The sequence below is a fragment of the Aphelocoma coerulescens genome, chromosome 1A (assembly GCF_041296385.1).
Source record: "Aphelocoma coerulescens isolate FSJ_1873_10779 chromosome 1A, UR_Acoe_1.0, whole genome shotgun sequence".
Lineage (NCBI taxonomy): Eukaryota > Metazoa > Chordata > Aves > Passeriformes > Corvidae > Aphelocoma > Aphelocoma coerulescens.
Window position 1 is genome coordinate 59,918,161 of NC_091014.1, and position 19,834 is coordinate 59,937,994.

Genomic DNA, 19,834 nt, shown 5'->3' on the forward strand with positions numbered 1-19,834 from the left:
GGCTGTTCATGACCACCTGCAAAGGTGAGATTGTGTGCACTCGTAGGTGCTGGCAGAGTGCTGCCTGAGCGTCTCCATGAAGGATCCCGTGGAATATACGTGGCATCGATTCACCGAAGCCCTCATTCAATAAGTATCCAGTAATTTGAGACCATTAGACAAAACACCAAAATTAGGAGTCTTCCACCCATATTCTCTTCCAGTGATGGAACAGCTGAATTTGGGGTTCGACCAGATGACCTCCTATGGCCCCTTTCCACCTCAACTGTTCTGTGATACTGTCAGTCACTACCAGTGGTGTGTGATCTCTCTCTTAAAAGTGCCTTCCTACCAGGTGACCGTCAGTGACAAATGTGGCCATCTGCAGGCCTGCTCCTCAAGGAAAGACTGTCCTAAGAAACAAAGGAGGACAAAGACAGTCCAAGCTATGGAATTACTTCCATAGAACAAATGACTAAAATAGCGCTTTTCCTTTGTTTCAGGAAAGCTAATCAGTGGACACTGGAAAGGAGAGATGATGGACAGTAACACTCCGGCCTCCCATGTTGTCTCCTAAGCATCTGTTGATGTCCTGTCACAGGCAAGCTACAGATAGATCTCTATGAACCTATAAGTGACTGAGTAGAGCTGTTTTTTGTCGGGGTCTCCTCCCCCTGCCATGGAGCCCTGGGAGAGGGCCCCTGAGGGAGGCACGGGGTTTCCCTGCCCCTGGTCAGCCTCGTTCCCCATGGGTTGGTTTGAGTTTCCCGGCGCGGGCAAGGACCCTCGGGTCCCGTGACTGTGGGAGATCCTCAGGAGATCCCGGCCATGCGGCTGGAGACATAAACATCTCTGAAACATCTATCAAGAATCTGTCCTTATATACTTCTTTCTACGGGCCTCCTGGTTTGATACATTGTGTTACAGAATCCCCGCTGTAACAGTTTTTCTGTTCAGTGCACTTGTCAAGCTTCTCATTTTGTCATTCCCTTCCTGATCTCACAGGGCAAGCAGGAAGTAAGACGAGACATGGGGAAAGGCACAAGAGAACAGGACTGGCAAAAGAAGGAAGGAGGCAGGATTTTTGTTCAATGAAAACCACTATCAGTGAGAGTCCCCGTGCCTTCCACTGCCAGTCTGACTTAAATGATGGCACTTTATATCATTGTTCTGCCATATTTAAAGCATGCTTCTGAGTGAATGTAATGCAGCACCAGGAGTGTCAAAATGATCCAAAGGCACTTAATTAAAAGATGGGCACCCTTCCGAATGGTTGTGAGTTCCTAGAGGGTGTGACCATTGCTTGGCCACACTGTTGCCGTGGCTGCTGTGTGGGCAGACGCAGTGACACCCGTGTAGCAGGCGGTGCTATGAGCACTGCAAGCAGGGCAGTTACGTATCCACGATACGTTTGACCATGACTGAGCTTTTAAATTAGATATTTAAAGGAAATGCGTGTGAGAGCAGCCTTCATGATGTATCACCATCAAACTGGCACAGCTCAGAAACCTTAACTGAGATGTTTTTCTGGTGCCTAAAGGCGGCAGAAGTCGCACACCAGCCTCCTCCCTGCTGCTTGTAACTGAGGATGGTGAAGGAGACTCGGCTGATGGCTCCATTCATCCCTGCGCCCACTTTTTCCTACAGGAAATGTGTGATCTCCCAGCTGCCATCCCTTTTTGGTGGCATTTGATTAGAAACGGTCAATACATCCTCCAAGTCAGGCAGCGGAGAGAGGCGAAGGGTCCTGTCCCGGTACCCCCGCCCGTGCCTCACTGCCCGCCGCCGGGTCACCCAGAGCACGCCACTCCCCTGCGGGGGCAGAGCCAAGGCTCCGAGCCGAGGTGGCCCCGCTCCCTCTCGGGCCCTTTCACTTTCGCTTCCGCTTCCGTCGCTCTCCCGGGCGGGGCTCCTCGGCGCGGTAGCCCCGGGGCCGCGGTCATGGCGCTGGCGATCCAGGCGCTGCGGGTTCTGTGCGCCAGCGGCGGCTGCATGGAGCAGGGCGAGCTGCAGCGGCGGCTGCCGGGCTGGCCCTCGGCCGAGAAGCTGGCGGCCGTGCTGCGGGACGCGCAGCGCTTCACGCTGGTGCGGCGGCCCGGCCAGGCGGGGGCGGGGGCGGCGGCCGAGGTGGCCGTGGTGGTGGCCACCACCCCCGTGCGGCTGTGCCCGGAGAACGGCGCGGGCTGTCCGGGGCAGTGCGGGCGGCTGCACCTCTGCAAGTACCACCTGAAGGGCTTCTGCCGCAACCAGCTGGCCAGGTGAGGGGCGGGGGGGCGGCTTCCATCGCCGGGCGGCCGCGGGGCTCGGCCTTGGGCACGGTGTGTTCCTTCGGGGGAAGGAGCTCTCAGTAAAGGCCTCGCAGCCCTTTCCGCGTCTGAAATGCGCATTGCCCGCCTCCTTTTATTTGCGCGTGTGTTGTTGCAAAGGAGGCAGACACAGGCGGTGGTTTCACAGCTTTGGGTCTCAGCACTTCCTCCCCAGATCGTCACCCTGGCGCTTCCCTTCCCGTGAGCAGGGCTGTGCCAAGGGAAAGCTGAGTGTCCCCGCACGTCCCTGTGCTGCGGGACCCTGGGGGGATATACTCATCGGCTCAGAGGGAGCGATGCTCTGGAGCTTTGGTGGTTTCGTGGTTGTGAGCTGCAGGTCAAAAATGCCGATATTGTCAGACTGCGCTAAGGCTATAATGACTGCGAATCAGAAGTAGCGTGGCAATTATTCTCAGAGTAATTATGTACTCTGTTTTGCAAATCACATAATGGCTTTATAGAGGAGCAGTAGGGATTTTTCTGAAACTAGCTAGTTTGGTGTGCTTTTTCAGTGTAATGCCCATGGGGTAGCAAAGTAGTGCCAGTCTGTTACACTCCTTTTGCTGTTGGGTTTCTTGAGTTCTAGGAAGGAATGCAGGTTTGTTCACAACTTCTACTCAGACCACAATCTCCGTGTTCTAAAGCAATATGGACTTGAGAAATTAAACCATGATGAACTTTGCCAGCTTCTGCTTCAAAACGACCCTTCCCTCTTACCAGAGGTGAGTATTACTGTGCGAGCTTCTGAGCCTTGTTTCAGTGAGCAGCACAAAGTGGAAAACGCTTGACAGAGATGGAGATGTTGGACATCAATCTAGTTAGCTTAATGCAAATCTTAAAATAAATCTTCATCCTCTGTTCTCGCCTGTGGTGGGTTCACCCTAGCTGGCAGCTAAGCTCTTGAACAATTGCTCACCCACTCCTCGCTCCCTTGTAACAAGCAGAAGAGGTGAGCATTAACAAGAAGAACAAAAGTGACAAAACCTGTGAATGGAGATGAAGACAGTGTAGCAAGTGGAGAAAAGCAGGGAGAAAACAAGTGTTGCAAAGGAACACTTCTGCTTCACCACCTCGAAGCAGACTGATGCCCAACAAGTCTCTGAGCAAGCGCTGCCTTGTAAGACCCATCTCCCCCTTCTTCCACCTTCCCTCTGTCCCCTTCCCCACTATTTTTTTTTTCCACTTTTGGTGAATGACATTATATAGCGTGGAATATCCCTTTGGCCAGTTTGGACTGTTTCCTGGTTTTAGCTGGAATAGAGTTAATTTTCTTTCTAGTAGCTGGTACAAGGCTGTGTTTTGGATTCAGGATGAGAACAATGTTGATAACACACTCATGTTTTAGTTTTTGCTGAGCAGTGCTTGCTCTAAGTCAAGGACTTTTTCAGCTTTTCATACTGCCCTGCCAGCCCATAGACTGGGAGTGCACAAGAGGCTGGGAGGGGATGCAGCCAAGACAGCTGACCCAAACTGGACAAAAGGATATTCCATACCATATGACATAATTCTGAACACTAAAACTGGGGGGAGGTGGCCCAGGGATGGCAGCACACTGATGGAGACTGGCTGGGCTTTGGTCAGTGAGTGGGGAGCAATTGTGCATCACTTGTTTTGTCTAGTCTTTTATCATCATTATTTCCTCTTTCTTTTATGCCCTATTAAACTGTGTTTATCTGAATCCCACGAGTTTTACTTTTTTTACTGATTCTCTCCCACATTCCCTGAAGGGAGTCAGCGAGCTGTGTGGTGTTTATCTGTTCTGGTTTCAGCTGACATAATTTTCTTACTGGTACCATGTGCAGTGCTGTGTTTTGGGGTTAATATGAAAATAACTTTGGCAACCCATTGAAATTCTGGCTGTTGCCAAGTAGTGCTTACCTTCAGTCAAGGACTTTCCAGCTTCCCATTCTCTGCCAGTGAGGAGCTGCACAAGGAGCCAGGAGGGAGCATGGCCAGGACAGCTGACCTGAACAGACCAAAGGGATGTGTTATCAACACTGTTTTGGTCACAAACCCAAAACATAACACGGTATGGTCTGCTGTGAAGGAAATTAACTCCATCCCAGCCAGATCCAGTATGTCTTACCATCAAAATCAGGTCAAAAAAAATTCACTATTCCAAAACTAGAAAATTAGGAGATGTGACTTAGCACTAAATCTTATCTGCTTGAGAATGTCTGTAAGAATGTTGTCTGTTGAAAAATCTTTCTAAACATTAGCAGGGCAAAGGAAAAGCTATCAAGTAATCATTTGGAAAACAAGAAGAAAGAAGAAATGTATCTTTTAAAAGCAAATGTATGCACATAGCCATACAAAACTAAAAATCATGGATTCAAACAGTCTAAATGAGCACATTGTACTTGAATCTTTAAATTCTTCTTTTCTTCTCCTACCCAAGGTCTGCTTGCATTATAACAAAGGTGATGGACTTCACGGATCTTGTACCTTTAAAACATCCTGCACCAAACTGCATGTTTGCCAGTACGTTTTGCGTGGCCAGTGCAGATTTGGCAGCAACTGCAAACGGTCCCATGACTTATTAAATCCAGAATGTTTTGAGAAACTGGAGAGACAGGGAATGAGCTCAGACATTATTGAGAAACTACCTTCCATTTATAGAAACATGTATGACATAAAAAATGGCAACAGGAACATGAATGACATAGAAGATGCCAAGTCTTCACCATGCAAAGGTAAATAATACCATCTTTTGAATACCTCAGAAGAGTCACTGTAGTGAATTTAATATTTTCCCAGGTGTCATTAAGAAAATGGTATCGAGTCAAGGTTCTGAAAGGTTAAAATTTTAGCTAAAAGTTAAAAGAAGATTTATATTAATTAAGATACAGAGTAGAGAAACAAAAGACAAGTTAATGATTAGTAGATACCTAAGCTAGAGCCAAGTGATGTATTATTTGCCATTATATTTTAAGTTTTGTTTGTAGAAGGAAACAGACTAAATGAACTGTCATCAAAACAAATTGAAACTAATTGAAACCAATAGAACTAAGAACAGCACCTGGGTTTCGTAATAATGAATCAAAAGTAGGAGATCTTGGGCTGTGCCAAGAGGTCATGAAGGCCTGCCAACAGCATGAATCAAAAGTAGGAGATCTTGGGCTGTGCCAAGAGGTCATGAAGGCCTGCCAACAGCACGAAGGTAAAAAGGTTACCGTGAGGAAGACATACCAGACTTCATCTTTCAGGACCACTGACCCAATTTTAGAGACAAACTGCGCATGTGTGAAAGACTGATGATCTCATTTTAATACGAAGTGGAGGATGGGAGGTCTGGGGTCATACATATGTAGAAGATGTAAAACTTTGTGTAATAAATAGAGAACGAAGAACCTTGTACTTTACTTTGCTGGCGTGTCTTTAGGAGGCTGCTCCCATGCCGCCCGCCAGTGCCTGAATAAACATACCACTTTCTAACTTTAATTAGTTAGAGGGTCTTTTGTCTGTGGATATTGGGATTTAACAAATCAGTATGCACATCTTGATTTGTCTTTTAGGAGCAACCTCGTACCTATCTCAGAGATCTTTGTCTTGACAAGTGAAGTCAGGAGAGGTTCCTGAGAAATAGAGTGCTGGTGTTCATAAAATTCTTAAATTTGGGGTTAAAAAAGCATAACAGGAACTGGAAATAGGGAGCTCTATAATTTTGGGGTTTCTTTGGTAAAATATGTAAAGGTATATTCTGTTTAAGAATAAAGGTTCTAAAGGTATTCTGTTTAAGAATAGGAGTGGTGGTTACTTGTCTGATTATAAACTATTTAATTGCTTTTCTTTAATGTAACAATTGTCTAGCACAAGAATTCGCAAATGGCACTATTCTAGTCACTTCTTAGAAGTGTGATATTTTGTTTAAACTTTTCTTTTGAAGTTCTTTCTTTAGAATTGTAAGTTAAGTATAGCTTAGCAGGAAAAAAAAAAAGGATAACAAAATGGAGAATCCAAGTGTGTATGTTCACCTCCACTATTGTGCCTGCAGTTCCTTCTCCCCTTTTTTATTTCCTTAATGTGCTTTAATTTATAGAATATCAAATTTTGAAACTTCATATTTTATAGCTGCCAGTGTATGATCAGCTGTGTGGAATGCACAGTTAACTTGAGTCCATCTGGAAGTGTAAAGGCATTGGATTCTATTCTCATTCTGTGATGATAGCTAAAAACTGTATCCGAGGAAGTCAGCAGTTACAGGGAAGTCACGTTCAGAAAGGATGGATACAGGGATGAGACTTGGAGTATACAAGGTTATCAAAGGCTTCAGTGTCTTTCTGGAGCTGACTGCAGTTAGGTAGTTACAAACACTGCCTTTAGGCATCTTCCCTAGGGATAGGAGCACTTTTAAGAGGGCTTGTTGATACGAAGTGTATTAATAAGTCTTATAATTCCCTCCTTAGACAGAAAACCCAGTTCTAGACGGAATTCCTCAGCTACAAACGATGATGAACCAGAACAGATATGTTTACATCATCTGTACAGAAGTTGTGGCTTTAAAGGTAGGTTGTCTCAAGTATCAGTACAGACTGTGTCAAGTCCAGCCTGTTTTTCTTCTCTCATAAAGAAGTGGTAGACATCTTTCACAGAAAGGAGAAACTTCAGAGTTTCTATTTATGTTTAATTAAATCTCACCACTGTCTTGAGTACTGTAGGGAAATGTTTGACCTGGCACACCAAACAAAGGAAGTGTTTTGTTTTGCTCTGGAATCTGCCCGTGCTGGAGATTGGCTACTCTACCTGTGTTTACCTAAGGGATTGCTGAATGATAGGAGTCACATTTCCAAACAGGAAAGATACAAAAGATATTCTGAATTCTGCATTCTCTCTTGTTTCTTCTAGTACTCTTCTGTTCCATCTGTCTTAGCTGTCTGCCTTTCAGAATGTTCCAAGGTGTGCAGGAAAAGGCTGCTGTGCCAGCTTTCTTGTTGACTTTGTGTCATCTTTTCCTTCTTGATGTTCTGACCTGTGGTAGCTCCCTGAAGTACTGCACACCTTCTCATATGAATTGTGTGGTGCAGTTTCTCCTTGACTTTCCCTGTAGTTAAGTTTCCTTTTGTTCTGCTGTGCAAATTGACCTCGGGTTTATGTGCATGTGTGCTGGTGATGTCACCTTCACTCCTGTTGAGGAGTGACTGCACACTGACTTTGAACTCTGAGTAACACTTGTGATACCTGGCTCACTGCTACCATTGTTCTTCTTCGTGGGGCCTGGACCTCTCAGAGATTTGCTGAAGGGCAAAGGACTTTGAGACTAATGGAATGATATCTGTGTATTTATCAAAAGAGAGGAAAGGTGATGGTGGTTAACTGGGTTGTATTGAAAGCATGGGACCTAGGCATGGTGGGACAGTGACTTTGCTTCCTAGTGGCTGGTACAGTGCTGTGGTTTGGATTTAGTATGAGAAAAACACTGATAACACACACTGATGTTTTAGTTGTTGCTAAGTAGTGCTTACCCAAAGCCAAGAACTTTTCAGCTGCCCATGTTTTGCAAATGAAGAGGTGCACTAGAAGCTGGGAAGGAGCATGGCCAGGATAGCTGACCTGAACTTGTCAAAGGGCTACTCCATACCATTAGAATATAATGCTGTTGGGGTTTTAGGAATTCTCCTAGTTTTGGGTTTTTTTTCTGTTAAAGGAATTTTCCCCATACGTGTTGCTAGGGGGACAAATTGCTGGGTATTTAAGAAAAAAAGAGCTACCCATTGGGGGTGGGATGCATCTGGCTACTCTTTTGTTTCACCTGGGTGTGTGGGCAGTCGAACGCTGGAGAGGGAGAGGGAGGCTGTTTTTTGTCGGCTGCTTTTCCTTCTGCGGAGAAAAACCCCAGGATCCCCAGCCCACCTTCCCTGCCCTGATGGGAGCCGGGCCATGGCCGCCCTGCCCAACCGCTGCTTCGAGCCTTCGCTACATTGTAGCCCCCTCTCACCCTGCCTGCCCAGACCTCCGGGGGGTTCCCTGTTTGGAGACATCTTGTCAGCCACCCAGGATTTGTGCTCCTCCCTGCCGCTCCAGCCTGCTCTTCCCGAGGGTCTGGCCAGACACCGGGATCAGCTGCCCAGGGGTTTGTGAAGCCTTTGTCCCATCCTTCCCGGGATCCCAGGGCCCCAGTGCCGCGTGCTCCCCGAGCTCGCTCCGGAGCGCCCCCTGCAGCCGCGGGGGAACTATGGCACCTGCCCTGCTCACCGGGAGCCGCCAGCGATCCCTGCCGGCTGCGAGCGGAACTGCACCCGAGGGGAAAGGGCCCGACAGCCGAGAAGGCTGGGACTGGGTTTGTGTTTGTTTGCTGTTACTGCCATAGTTATTGTTGGTTGTTTGACTGGTTATACACATATAGATATATAATAGTAAAGAACTGTTATTCCTATTTCCCACATCTTCGCCTAAAAGCCCCTTGACTTCAAAATTATAATAACTCGCATTCCAAGGGAGGCTCCTGCCTTCCTTAGCAGACACCTGTCTTTCAAACCAAGACATATACTCAGCATATAAACTGTGGGGAGTTGGCTGGGAGGGGCTGATTGCTGCTTGGGAATGGGCTGGGCATAAGTCACTGGGTGGTGAGCAATCGTAGTGTGCATCGCTTCTCTTTCTCGGGCTTTATTCCTCTCTTGCTTTTTGTTAACTTCCTTATAGACATATGAAGGTGTATATCTACATATATATACTTCTACTTACACTTTATATTGTACTTTATTTTATTTATATTATATTGTACTTTATTTCCGTTACTAAACTGTTCTGATTTCAACCCACAGATTTTGCCTTTTTCCTGTTCTCCCCATCTTGCTGGGGCAAATGGGAGTAAGTGGCTGTGTTGTACTTAGTTACCATCTGACCATGGCAGTCCTTCTCCTATCTTAAAACTAAGCACTGCTGTGCTTTGGATTTTTCCTCAGTAATACCACTTTGTGATGTAGTTGTTAAGCATAAATACATTTTTTTCTATTTATGAAATAATAGCCTTGTATGAGCCTGTCATCTTTATTAGTTTTTTTCCTCTGGAACTGAGAACGATCTGTGCAATTTTAATGTGCAAAGAGAATCTAGTATGTACAGAAACTGACCTTTTACCTAAGCCCAAAAATTAAGTGTTGCTTGCTTATGCTGAAAAATTCTGAACTACTGCTTGTAATGGTTCCGTAGGTGAACACTTCCCCTAACTATCCTTTTGATGATTTCACCAGCTAGGTGTACAGCCCTGAAATGTTGGAGTTCTCTCATAGCCTGTTAAAATAATGCATCTCCTAATTCTTTTTTTAAAAACCTTTACAGAAAAGTGTATCAGAACCCATTTTCACTTGCCATATAGATGGCAGGTCTCTGATGGTAAAACCTGGAAGGACTTCAAGAATATGGAAGAAATAGAAAAAGCATATTGTGACCCAAAGAACGTCAGGTACAAACTCTTACAAAAATTTATAATGTTTGGAGTTTGCTATATTGTACCAGGCCCTTAGTGGCTACAAATGGCTACAATTCTACTGTAGTCATTATATAAATAGTTTCATTTGGCATTCTTCTGCTGACCTCACCTTGCATGAGATTTGGCCCTCCTTCCCCCTTTTCCCACAGTCCGTATCATGGAACTGGCAGAATACCTGGAGAGAGAGTGAGAGATATATACTCTTGGGTGCAGAGCACATGAAAAATATGGCAATACCTTTCAGAGTTTGGAACTCGTTATGTAGCACGAAGAGAGTATTGGAAGGGGCTCATACCAGTATGCCATGTCCCATGCTGGAAAATTACCTGTTCCTCTTCTGTTACAGCCTCTTTGAAGCCCTTCTTAAGTTAGGACAGTGTTTTCTTTACAATATAGTTGGTCAGCAAGAAGGAGGCAGTGCCTGTTTTCCACCGTTCCTGTTTATCTTCTGTAACTCACTAATTTAGGAGTGGGTTATGGTTATTGCCCATAGAACCAATGTGAGAGAGAATACTGAAATGCAAAATATGTACAAGTACAAAACAGAGCTAGCACACAGAGTTGTGAAAAGTGCAAAGTGCAAAGCACACGTTGTTGTGAAAAGTGTTCTTTTGTGTTCTTTTGTGTTCTGCTTTTGGGTGAGATCAACTTAAATTGCAAATTTGCAGTGGGCTTCTGAACCTATGAATAAAGCTTCACAAACAGTTCCGATTTTTTTCCCTTTTTTTTTTTATAGATTTGATTATGCTGTTACTGAAAGTGGCTCATTCTGTGTCGGTTTTCAAAATATGTGCTGTGGGTTTGCAAAAGTCAGACGTCTTTCTACAGCCTCCTCTGTGACCAAACCCCCTCACTTCATTCTTACAACAGAATGGATCTGGTACTGGAAAGATGAATATGACATGTGGCAGGAGTATGGAAAACAAGTAAGTGTGGAGAAATGGGGAGACTCCTAATTCTGTGTGAGAAGCGCAGAACTCTGAAAAGTGCACAGCATTTTTATCCTCCCCCTCTTTTGTCACCCTCTTCCTCTCACTCATACTGTACAGATGGACATTAAAGGCCTAATGGGGTCTTTTCCCTGAGATTTTGATTGGTTCAGGTAGAGGACTGATCACTGGTGAGTCACAAATATTATCAACAGATAACTATTCAGTGAGCTGTGTTGGATAGGAACACATTAATACATTCTTTCCATTGCTTCTGAGTAAAGCCTCCTTCTCTGAAGTTCCAGTAATACTCTGCATCTTTGTTGGTCTAGTTGGTGAATGTGTGGTCTGTCCTGGTTTCAGCTGGGATGGAGCTAATTTACTCCCTGGTAGCTGGTGCAGTGCTGTGTTTGCATTTAGTATTAGAATAACATGAATAAAAACAGTGAGATTTTAGTTGTTAGGTGGTGCTCACTCTAAATCAAGAATTTCTCATATGCTGATATATCCTGCACCCACAATACATATGAGAGTTGTTGGTTTTTAAACTTCCTTGTCTATAACAGACCAGGAGAAACTTCTTTTTTCTCTATTTTTGGCCTGACAGGATGATCTTCATGCAGCTGCTACTGTCTCCAGTGATGACCTGGAGAAGGCTTATTTGGCCAAAAGTTCTCCAAAGATGACCTTCAAAGCTGGAAGACATGAATATGAACTAAATTTTGAGTGTAGGTTGCATTTGTTTTGTTGTTTTGCTTTGTTCCTGCCTCCTAGGTCTCCTGTGTTTTTGAACTATCTTTTACAGAAGATAGAAGAGAGAAATTTGGACTTTGAATTGCAATGCTACAGAGGCAGAGCTTCTATCAAAGTTCTCAGGATAAGAGCTGTTCACATAAGCAGAGTGGCATTCTATTCCTTCAAAGCTTTTATTTTTGAGAAGTTCTTGTGCTAGGTTTCAAAATGTCTGCCAGAAAGTCCAAGTATGACACTGATGCTGGCACCAACACAAATGGTGAGGAACTTCTGAAAGATATGACAAGCCAGCTTCTGGTCTGCTTTAATCACTGGTTTGCAGGAAAACAAATGCTTGGACAAGGTGTAGGGTCCAGACAATCCTCAGCATTGCAAGATTTTTGCAGATATTTTCTTTTCATCCTGTCTGGAAAGGCTGAGAAAATACCTTGAGTATGTCAAAGTAGGAAGAAGTGTTTTCCAAGAGTTCAGGAAATGTAAGCCACCAAAGTGATGGCACTGTCATCCCTGAGCTGTTGCCTTTTCTGGTATCCTTTTCAAAAATTACAGGGAACAGTGGTGGGAATCAGCCTGCCTAGGCTGTCAGTTTGGTGTAGTTGTCTTTGATCCAGCTCTCCATTACTATCTCGTTCTGCGTGAAAAGGAGCCTAACAAAAAAACCCCAAACCAAAAAACCAGCAAGGGCATGTTGTGTGCTCTTTGTGATTCAATCAAAAGCAATGCTGAAAAACTTGTCCGGCTTAGAAGTGAAAATTGCACAGTAAAGCAGTCCCTTTTCTAAGGTTTGGGCTTTTTTAGTAACTTAGGCAAAAATATGCAGTGTAGATGTCTTCCAAAACTTAATATCTAGGCTTGATGATGCCAAGAGATTTTTTTGTCTGTTTGTTTTTCTGAGTGTCTCTGAGGATGAGGCCTCATTGTCCTGGCTGGTACTGACTCTTAATTGTTAGTATGATGTCGCAGTAGCTGCAGAGGTTCCAAGATCCAGAAGGAATGCCTCTAAAATATAGGTTGCTGTGACTTGTTTCTGTTGGTGGTCAATAAAAATTAATGGTCTGTGATAGATGTTGAGTTCTGTTTACAGGGTTTGAAATGTACAAATAAATGTAGGAAGAAAGTATCTCAGTTGCAAAATGAGGAGGAAGGAGCCTTTTTGTTGATGTTTTTGACAAAGCAACTTAGAGGCAAATGTGGCTGCAGTGTGAAGGCTTTCAAAAACATCTTTGATTGTTCATGGGATTCTGTTTGTTTTTTTTTCCCAGCCATGATGCAGAAAAACCTTCACTACAGAACAGAGAGAAAGATTTGCAGAAGACCTAAATTTGTCTCTCAGACAGAGGTGGAAAACACAAGAGCCAGGTAAACCACAACTGCTCATTCTCAGGTGATGGGTTTAGTGCTTTGTGAATGCAGAATCTTCCATGGGTGCAAGTAGGGTGAAGAAATAGCTGTTAAGGCAATTGTGAAAGAGGGAGAGGGAAAGGGACATACCTTTCCTACAACCATGTCTAGCCAGGGTAGTGTTGCAGCCTGGCCAGCAGTTCCCAAATCAACTCAGGAACCTCTACAGTGAAGAAAATTTGGGCTTGGCCACAGGAAGTGTGGAAATGTAGGAAATAATTCAACACGTAGCAATGTTGGAGGGAGCTGCTGACTTGAACAGTGAATACAGATGGAATCAATAATGTTTATGTGTATTAGCTCTTTCTGAGAGCTAGTACATTGAGTAATTTTCAAAGCTAAGTGCAAGTTTAGAAAAATTCGTATGAGATCAGCCAGACAATCAAAGGAAAGCAGTAGTTGTTAAGGGTAGAGCAAAAGGTGGGAGCTTGCAAGGAAATACAATTGCATGTAACAGCCAGTTTATGCACATTGCCTTGCAGCACACAGTCCTTGCTTGAACACTGAAAAGAACAGCTAAGCACGCTAATTAAAATTGGGGTGGAAGTAGAGGGGAGGACTGTGTCTATCCTGTTTTTGTCAAACTGATGTGATACTGGATGCATTTGTATTTACCTACCCCGGTGTAGCAGAGCTTTTATATATACATTCACCTCTGCAAGAGAAATCCTTACATGTTTAGTTCAGAGTATATCTTTTTTTTTTTTCTAATTTGGCATCTTGCTTCCTGACATAAATCTTGACACGATGACTTGAAACAAATATTTTCATGTGCTGAATAGAAATGACAGTTTTGAAATATTTTTGAATATGTCCAGTTGCCTGTAGTCTCCCTAAGCTTGACAGAAATGTTAAGTATAATGTGTACATAAAATGCCATGTTTAGTTTTATTTTGTCTTTTTGTAATGTCTTATAATCTACAGGGGCTTTAAACATACAGAAGGGTTTAAGAACATTCCAGCTCACTGGGACAAATCTGCCCTACCTGAACTGGGATTTAAGGTTTGGAGCTTTTTGGGGCTTTTTTTCTGTCAGTTTTGTCATGTAAGGTTTGTTCCATTACAAGTTCAGTGTTTCTTCTGGCTTTGTAAATGACTGTTTCTAATGTAGCATAATACAGAGGTATTGGTAAATTTGAGCCTGATATCACACTGGGCAGACCTGAGGTGAAACAAATGGTGGTAGTGAAACAGTGGCAACATGGACTTTTGTGGCTACTATTAAATCCCTTGCCTTGGCAAATTTGCTGTGTTAACAAGACTGCTACTGGTGCCCAAAATTTGTTGTTTTGAAGTCCCAACACATGCTGAAGCATCAGAGGTAAATGATGCCTCTGAACTTCAGGGTAGCCATTCTCTTAGCTGTAGACTGTTGTATGTCTATGGAGAGCTGCTGAAACCATCAGATTTCACAAAGTCACACAGAATGGCTGGGCTTGGAAGGGGGGACCTCTAGAGATCATAGAGACCAACCCCCCTGCTAAAGCAGGTTCACCTAGAGGAGGTCACATAGGATTGTGTCCAGATGGGTTTTGAGTATCTCCAGAGAGACTCCACAACCTCTCAGGGCAGCTTGTTCAGTAATAGATAATATTTTATTATTTTATTATTTTATATTTTATTATTACGTTATATTTTATTTCATTATTTTATTATTACGGATATTTTATTATTACGTTTTTTATTATTTTATTCACTCTAGTGGAGTAAAACTTGTTTACCTTTGTAACACACCCAGTTAATACCTGCGTGGTTTACCTTCTCTGACTTCCGGTCTGCTTCCACCAGCTCCTCTGTTAACTCCAGTAACTGTACCTACAGAAAAAGTGTTATCTGATGCTCAAAAATCTTGCAAAATGCAAATCCTCAAGAAGTTGTCACTAAGAAATAGGGAAGACTAACGTTGATATTTTTTATGTTCCTATGAAAACATGCAAGTAAACTTTGCTTCCTTTCAGGACTGTCATGTAATGAACTGATTTTTTAGTAGTGTGATCATGCTCTTCCCTAAAATTGTTCAAATAAAGCCTCTTTAATTGGTCTACAAACACAACAGGCAGTGCAGTTTGTGTTCACTGGCTGTAGGGAGTGTAAACTAAAAAAATCCTCTTTGGTTTTCTGCAATGTAAATTCTCAGCTCCTTTTTTATTTATGTGCTCATTTCTGCTATTTATTTAGATACCATTTGATGCATGCAAATATATCTTGACCCAAATATTAAGAGTGGTTGAGTGGCTGCACAAAAGCATGCAGATCCTTTATTGTCCTGTGAGAGAGCAACCTGTGTGTCATAAACACTGCAAGTTCCCTAGATTAGAGCTCACTTTACCAGAGTGGGGATTTTCAATCTGCATTTTTTCCTAGATTATTTTTACTGCTCATACCTCTGCTTCACAGAAAATACTTTAAAAGTCTGAGTAGGGCACTAGGTAGGGTGGCTTTGTTATGATTAAATAAAAGAGGAGAGTAGCTTTTCAAACTTTTCCTTGCAGCTGATTGAGCTTGACTGTTCTTCTGAAGAATACAAGAAAGTCAAGGTGGACTTTCAACGCACAATGCCCAGAGCAGCTATTAAAAGGATTTGTAGAGTTCAGAACCCATCCCTCTGGGAACTGTATCAATGGTACGTGTAAAACACTGCTCTGGTATGTATGCATGATGTTTGTTGCTGCAGTTAGCTGTGTGCTGTATGCTAGACACACACATTCCTGAAATGCCTCTGCTTCCACTCTCCCACTGAACTACCTGCCTAGTATCAACTAACCCAAAACTCTGTCAAGACACAGAGCTTAAAATAGTCAGATTCAGAGCTATGTGGAAGGAATCCTTGCTCCTGACTTCTGCCAGGCCTGTGTCCATGACAGCTTCCTTCCAGTGAAACCTTGGAGCTGGTAATGAGCCACATCTACCACAATGTTTTGCAGCTGGTCAAAAGTGAAACAGCCTTCAAAATTAAATGGAAAAGTCATGGAGGGCAAGCCTTAATATGAACTCCTGTGTTCAGGGAAAAAAAAAAAATGCTGAGATTTTTCGCCCTCTCTTCAAAGGCAGTGAATGAAAGAAAACATTGTAGTATTAATGCATTTGTGTATAATGAAAGCACATTTGTATGCAGCCTGACAGCAAGATTTGTATGCCCAAATTAGGCTTTACTGTAAGGATTTTGAGAATATACTCTGTAAAATTGTGTTTGAGTGCCCCTATGGCTGGAACCTGGGGGGACGGCCACTGTGGAACTGCAAAGATTCTGCTTCTCCTTGCAGGCAGAAGGACCTAATGCAGAAGACCAATGGTGGAAAGGCTGCAGATGAGCGATTTTTATTTCATGGGACTAGTAAAAAAGACATTGATGCCATCTGTCAGCAAAACTTTGACTGGAGAATCTGCGGCCTTCATGGGACAGTCTATGGCAAAGGTTATTTTCCACCTCTTTTAGTAATCCTAGACTTGCTAAAAAATTCTCAGTACTCACTTCAGAATTGTAAAGTTTCGAAAGCAGTACTTGGCCAGTCCTGGGCTTCTTTCTGTTGTGATGTGGGCAACAGAGCTGAGTTTCACAAGGGTCATTTGGAGCTAAGGCACACTGAAAGGCCTTGGGCTCTGCTCTCCTAAGTCCTTGCAAGAAAAGACAGACTTAGGGGAGGTCAGCTGTAGAGACGGTTTCTGCTAGACTCCAGGCTTAGTGCTGTTCCAGTTTCTCCCAACTCCTATAAGAAAGCAGCCTGGCTTTTTTTTTTCTTTTTTCTCCCCCAGGAATGTAAATGCCATTCTGGTTACAGGCTTTTTGCCTTCTAAGCAAATTATATCTTTTTACATTGTCCCATGTACAGGAAATTACCAGCACACGGAGTGGAATAGCTGAGACAGGCTGCCTGGCTGACTACCCACCTTTCTGCTTGAATACTTTGTAGCCCTCAGAAACGTTAGAGAATCACAGCATATTCCAAGTGGGAAGGGACCCACAAGGATCATCAAGTCCAACTCCTAAGTGAATGGCCCGTATGGGGATGGAACCCACAGCTGTGCTGATGAATATTAGTAGCCTCTGCCAGGAGAGGAAATTTGGTGATATTGGGGAAGATGGACATCTAGGATCAGGAGGAAATTCTTTAGATGATTGTGATAACATTTAAAACATTGCTGGGATGGCTTTTTAATACGTGTGCTGTGAAAACTAAAAAGTGGAGGTAATGCATAGTGGTCATTTTCACATAGAGGCATATACGGGACAAGTGAAGGCTTTGGAAAGGCTGCTCATGAACTGCATAAATGGGTTTGTTTATTAATTCATTTTCACACAGTATCATTTTGTTCCTGCAATGTTGATGTCTTACCAACTCTGTCTTGGTTTCTCTTCTGCAGGAAGCTATTTTGCAAGGGATGCATCTTATTCTGACAACTACTGTGGGACAGACTCACACACCAAGACCATGTTTCTGGCACGAGTGCTGGTGGGGGAGTTCACTGTTGGTAGTTCTGATTATGTTCGGCCTCCCATGAAGGACAGCCAAAACTTCTATGACAGTTGTGTGAATAACTCCTCAAACCCTTCTATCTTTGTCATCTTTGAGAAGCAGCAGATTTATCCAGAGTATCTCATAGAATACCAGGCATCAGCAAGATATCTATAGCAGCCAAGCCTGTCATCCTTATGTTTAACTGGTTTAAACATTTTTTTAGTTTTGGCTTAAGAGAGAGAAACTGATTTCGAAGAAGCTGTGTGATCAGATAGGTGAGTGGTCAGAAACATTTTTTCTCTATCCTTTCTGTGCAAGAGAAAACAAGGCATAAAAAGACAGGATGTTTTAGAATTCCTAAAATCTTGTGTCTGTATCCTATCTTTAGCAGCTTTCACATTTCCCTGCATTATGAGAGCCCTTCCTAAATTTATTAGAAGAATTTGCTGATGGTTGTAGCATGAGGATTGGCCATGACTGCCAAGTTTAAACAATTTTTAGTTACTCTTTCAGGATCTTTACACATGCTCATTGGTCAGAGGCTCTGTCCCTCTACCTGGTTATCTTTTAACTCAAAAGTGGATAAAACACGTGTTTTAGTAATCTGCCTCCTGTAACAGTAGACATTCAGGTGTTTGCAAATATGAGTGTACAATCTCTGTGCTCAACTCATTGCATAAATTACTAGTAGCACTCTTCTTTTTTGTCCCATTTAATCTGCACCAACAAAACCTCAAAAATTAAACTTGCTTGTTGAAAAAGAACAGAGACTTATTTTCACTTGTTGAGTTTCTCATTTGAAACAAGTACCAAAGATACAAGCATAACAGGGGTCGCTTGGTGCTGTGTGACTCAGTTGATGTACTCTATCAAATAAATACTGTATTTTATGTCTGTGAGAACACAAGTTTTTCATTACTTTCACTGTGCCTACAAATGAAAGAGTGCTGGCAGGTGCTGGGGAGGAAGCAGAGGAGGCAACTCACACTGTTATTTAATACCATACTTAGGAGTGAAATACACGGCTTGTCCTGCTTGATTATCGGTACCTTGTTTCTGTGGATGAACTTTATTGTTCCTTTACAGCTGTTGGGAAGGATGGTGAGTGACTGTCTCTCATCAGGTGTACTGCCTCTTTGGGTGCAGGAGATTCACAGGCTTCCTGTGTAATCAAGCTATCTTTGGAGTTTTTTCAGGAAAAATGTGCTTACTAAGGAAGTGGTCTTCAGCCACAGAGCTGAAACCGTTAAAATGTGAAGATCTGGTTGAATATTTAATTATGCCCATCAGTATAAGATAATAGTGTTGAGCAGTCATCTTACATGTGTGCAATCAAAAAACTTGAGCTGGCAAATATTTTTTTAAGATTAAAGTTGCTGATGCATAGATAGATACTTTATCATAGGTTTAATGTGCTAAATTAGCTATAAGTCAGCTATAGTATACTGCAAAAGCCTTAAAAAATACTTTCTATATGACCTAAAAAAGCTCATCTCTAGCTGCATTCTGTGTACTTCTTTTTAATTCATCTGGATGATGACTGACAGGTGTACACTGGGTAACTCTATTACTTCAGCACTGTGAGCCAGGAGCTCGGCCATGATTAGCTGGAGTAAGGCTGTGCAGACCCCTTTTTATGTGACCTGCAAATCTAGCAGCATGATACCTAAAGGAAAATACTCCTATTTGTGTTTAATCCCAGTAAGACACAGGACAGGGAAAGGCAAGTTGACTGTATTATTTCTTCTGAAAGATTTGTAATAGAACATAAATGATAAATCTCATGTCAGCAAATGAGCTTGTCAGCAAATAGTACATTCATTGAGGAGGATAACATTTATGTGGGAAAGCTTTCCTACCTGTGCAGAATAAGGTTTTTCTGCCAAAAAAACCCCCATATTCATCTACATGTTAATGGCAAATGAGAATACTGGTAGTATGCCTTTCTTCCTCTGAACATAACCAGAATTTCAGGTAAGAACTAGGATAGCTAAAATTATGTTAATCTTCTGTCAGAAAATTGAAACAAACATCCTTTTTCAAGGAAGAAAGTTGAGATATTTTTATTGACATTTTTTATTGTATTTTTAAAATGTTTAACTTGATTCTTGGAGAGGATGTGTGTATGCTTGTGTGTGTGTATGAGTGTAAGTAAAACAGCGAATAAAATGCCTGGTTGTAGTAATTTGTCATCTGTTATTTCTCTATTACCACAGAAAAATAAAAGTTGCCATGTTTTCCACTTTTGAAACTGCAGGGGTAACTTTCTTGTGTATAGTAAATAAACAGGTATTCAAACCACTAAATTCCTTCTGATAGTTTTCTCTCTTACAATACTGAAAGTACAATGTTTCAATACACTTGTGAGTTTTTGGAAGCTACAGCTGTTTGGATTGCATTTGGAAATGAACAGATTAAAGAGATGTTTGCATTAAATCCAAACTTTGGACAAAAAGTAATATTGAACCTTTTCTGAGTGAGGAGGAGCTCTTTTGGCTACTTAAGCAACTGAGCAGGAAGAGTGCAGTAATCTGTCACTCACTCCCATGCAATGTGAGGAGAAAGATAAGCTGAGAA

At 42.7% G+C, this 19,834-nt stretch overlaps 1 protein-coding gene across 2 annotated transcripts; it reads left to right on the plus strand.

Moving 5' to 3' along the window:
* The first annotated feature begins 1,629 nt into the window (after nucleotides 1–1,629).
* On the plus strand, nucleotides 1,630–19,442 carry LOC138104168 (protein mono-ADP-ribosyltransferase PARP12-like). 2 transcript variants are annotated; one of them, XM_069003033.1, is made up of 12 exons: nucleotides 1,630–2,237; nucleotides 2,866–3,007; nucleotides 4,684–4,978; nucleotides 6,692–6,790; nucleotides 9,567–9,690; nucleotides 10,454–10,643; nucleotides 11,254–11,374; nucleotides 12,662–12,758; nucleotides 13,725–13,803; nucleotides 15,293–15,423; nucleotides 16,064–16,215; nucleotides 17,163–19,442. In XM_069003033.1, exons 1-12 carry the CDS (start codon nucleotides 1,630–1,632, stop codon nucleotides 17,429–17,431), a joined length of 2,307 nt encoding a protein of 768 aa, XP_068859134.1. In that variant the 3' UTR covers nucleotides 17,432–19,442. The 2 variants fall into 2 exon arrangements, with proteins under 2 accessions (XP_068859134.1, XP_068859136.1); XM_069003035.1 differs by having other exon boundaries at nucleotides 1,846–2,237; nucleotides 2,872–3,007.
* Nucleotides 19,443–19,834: the final 392 nt, after the last annotated feature.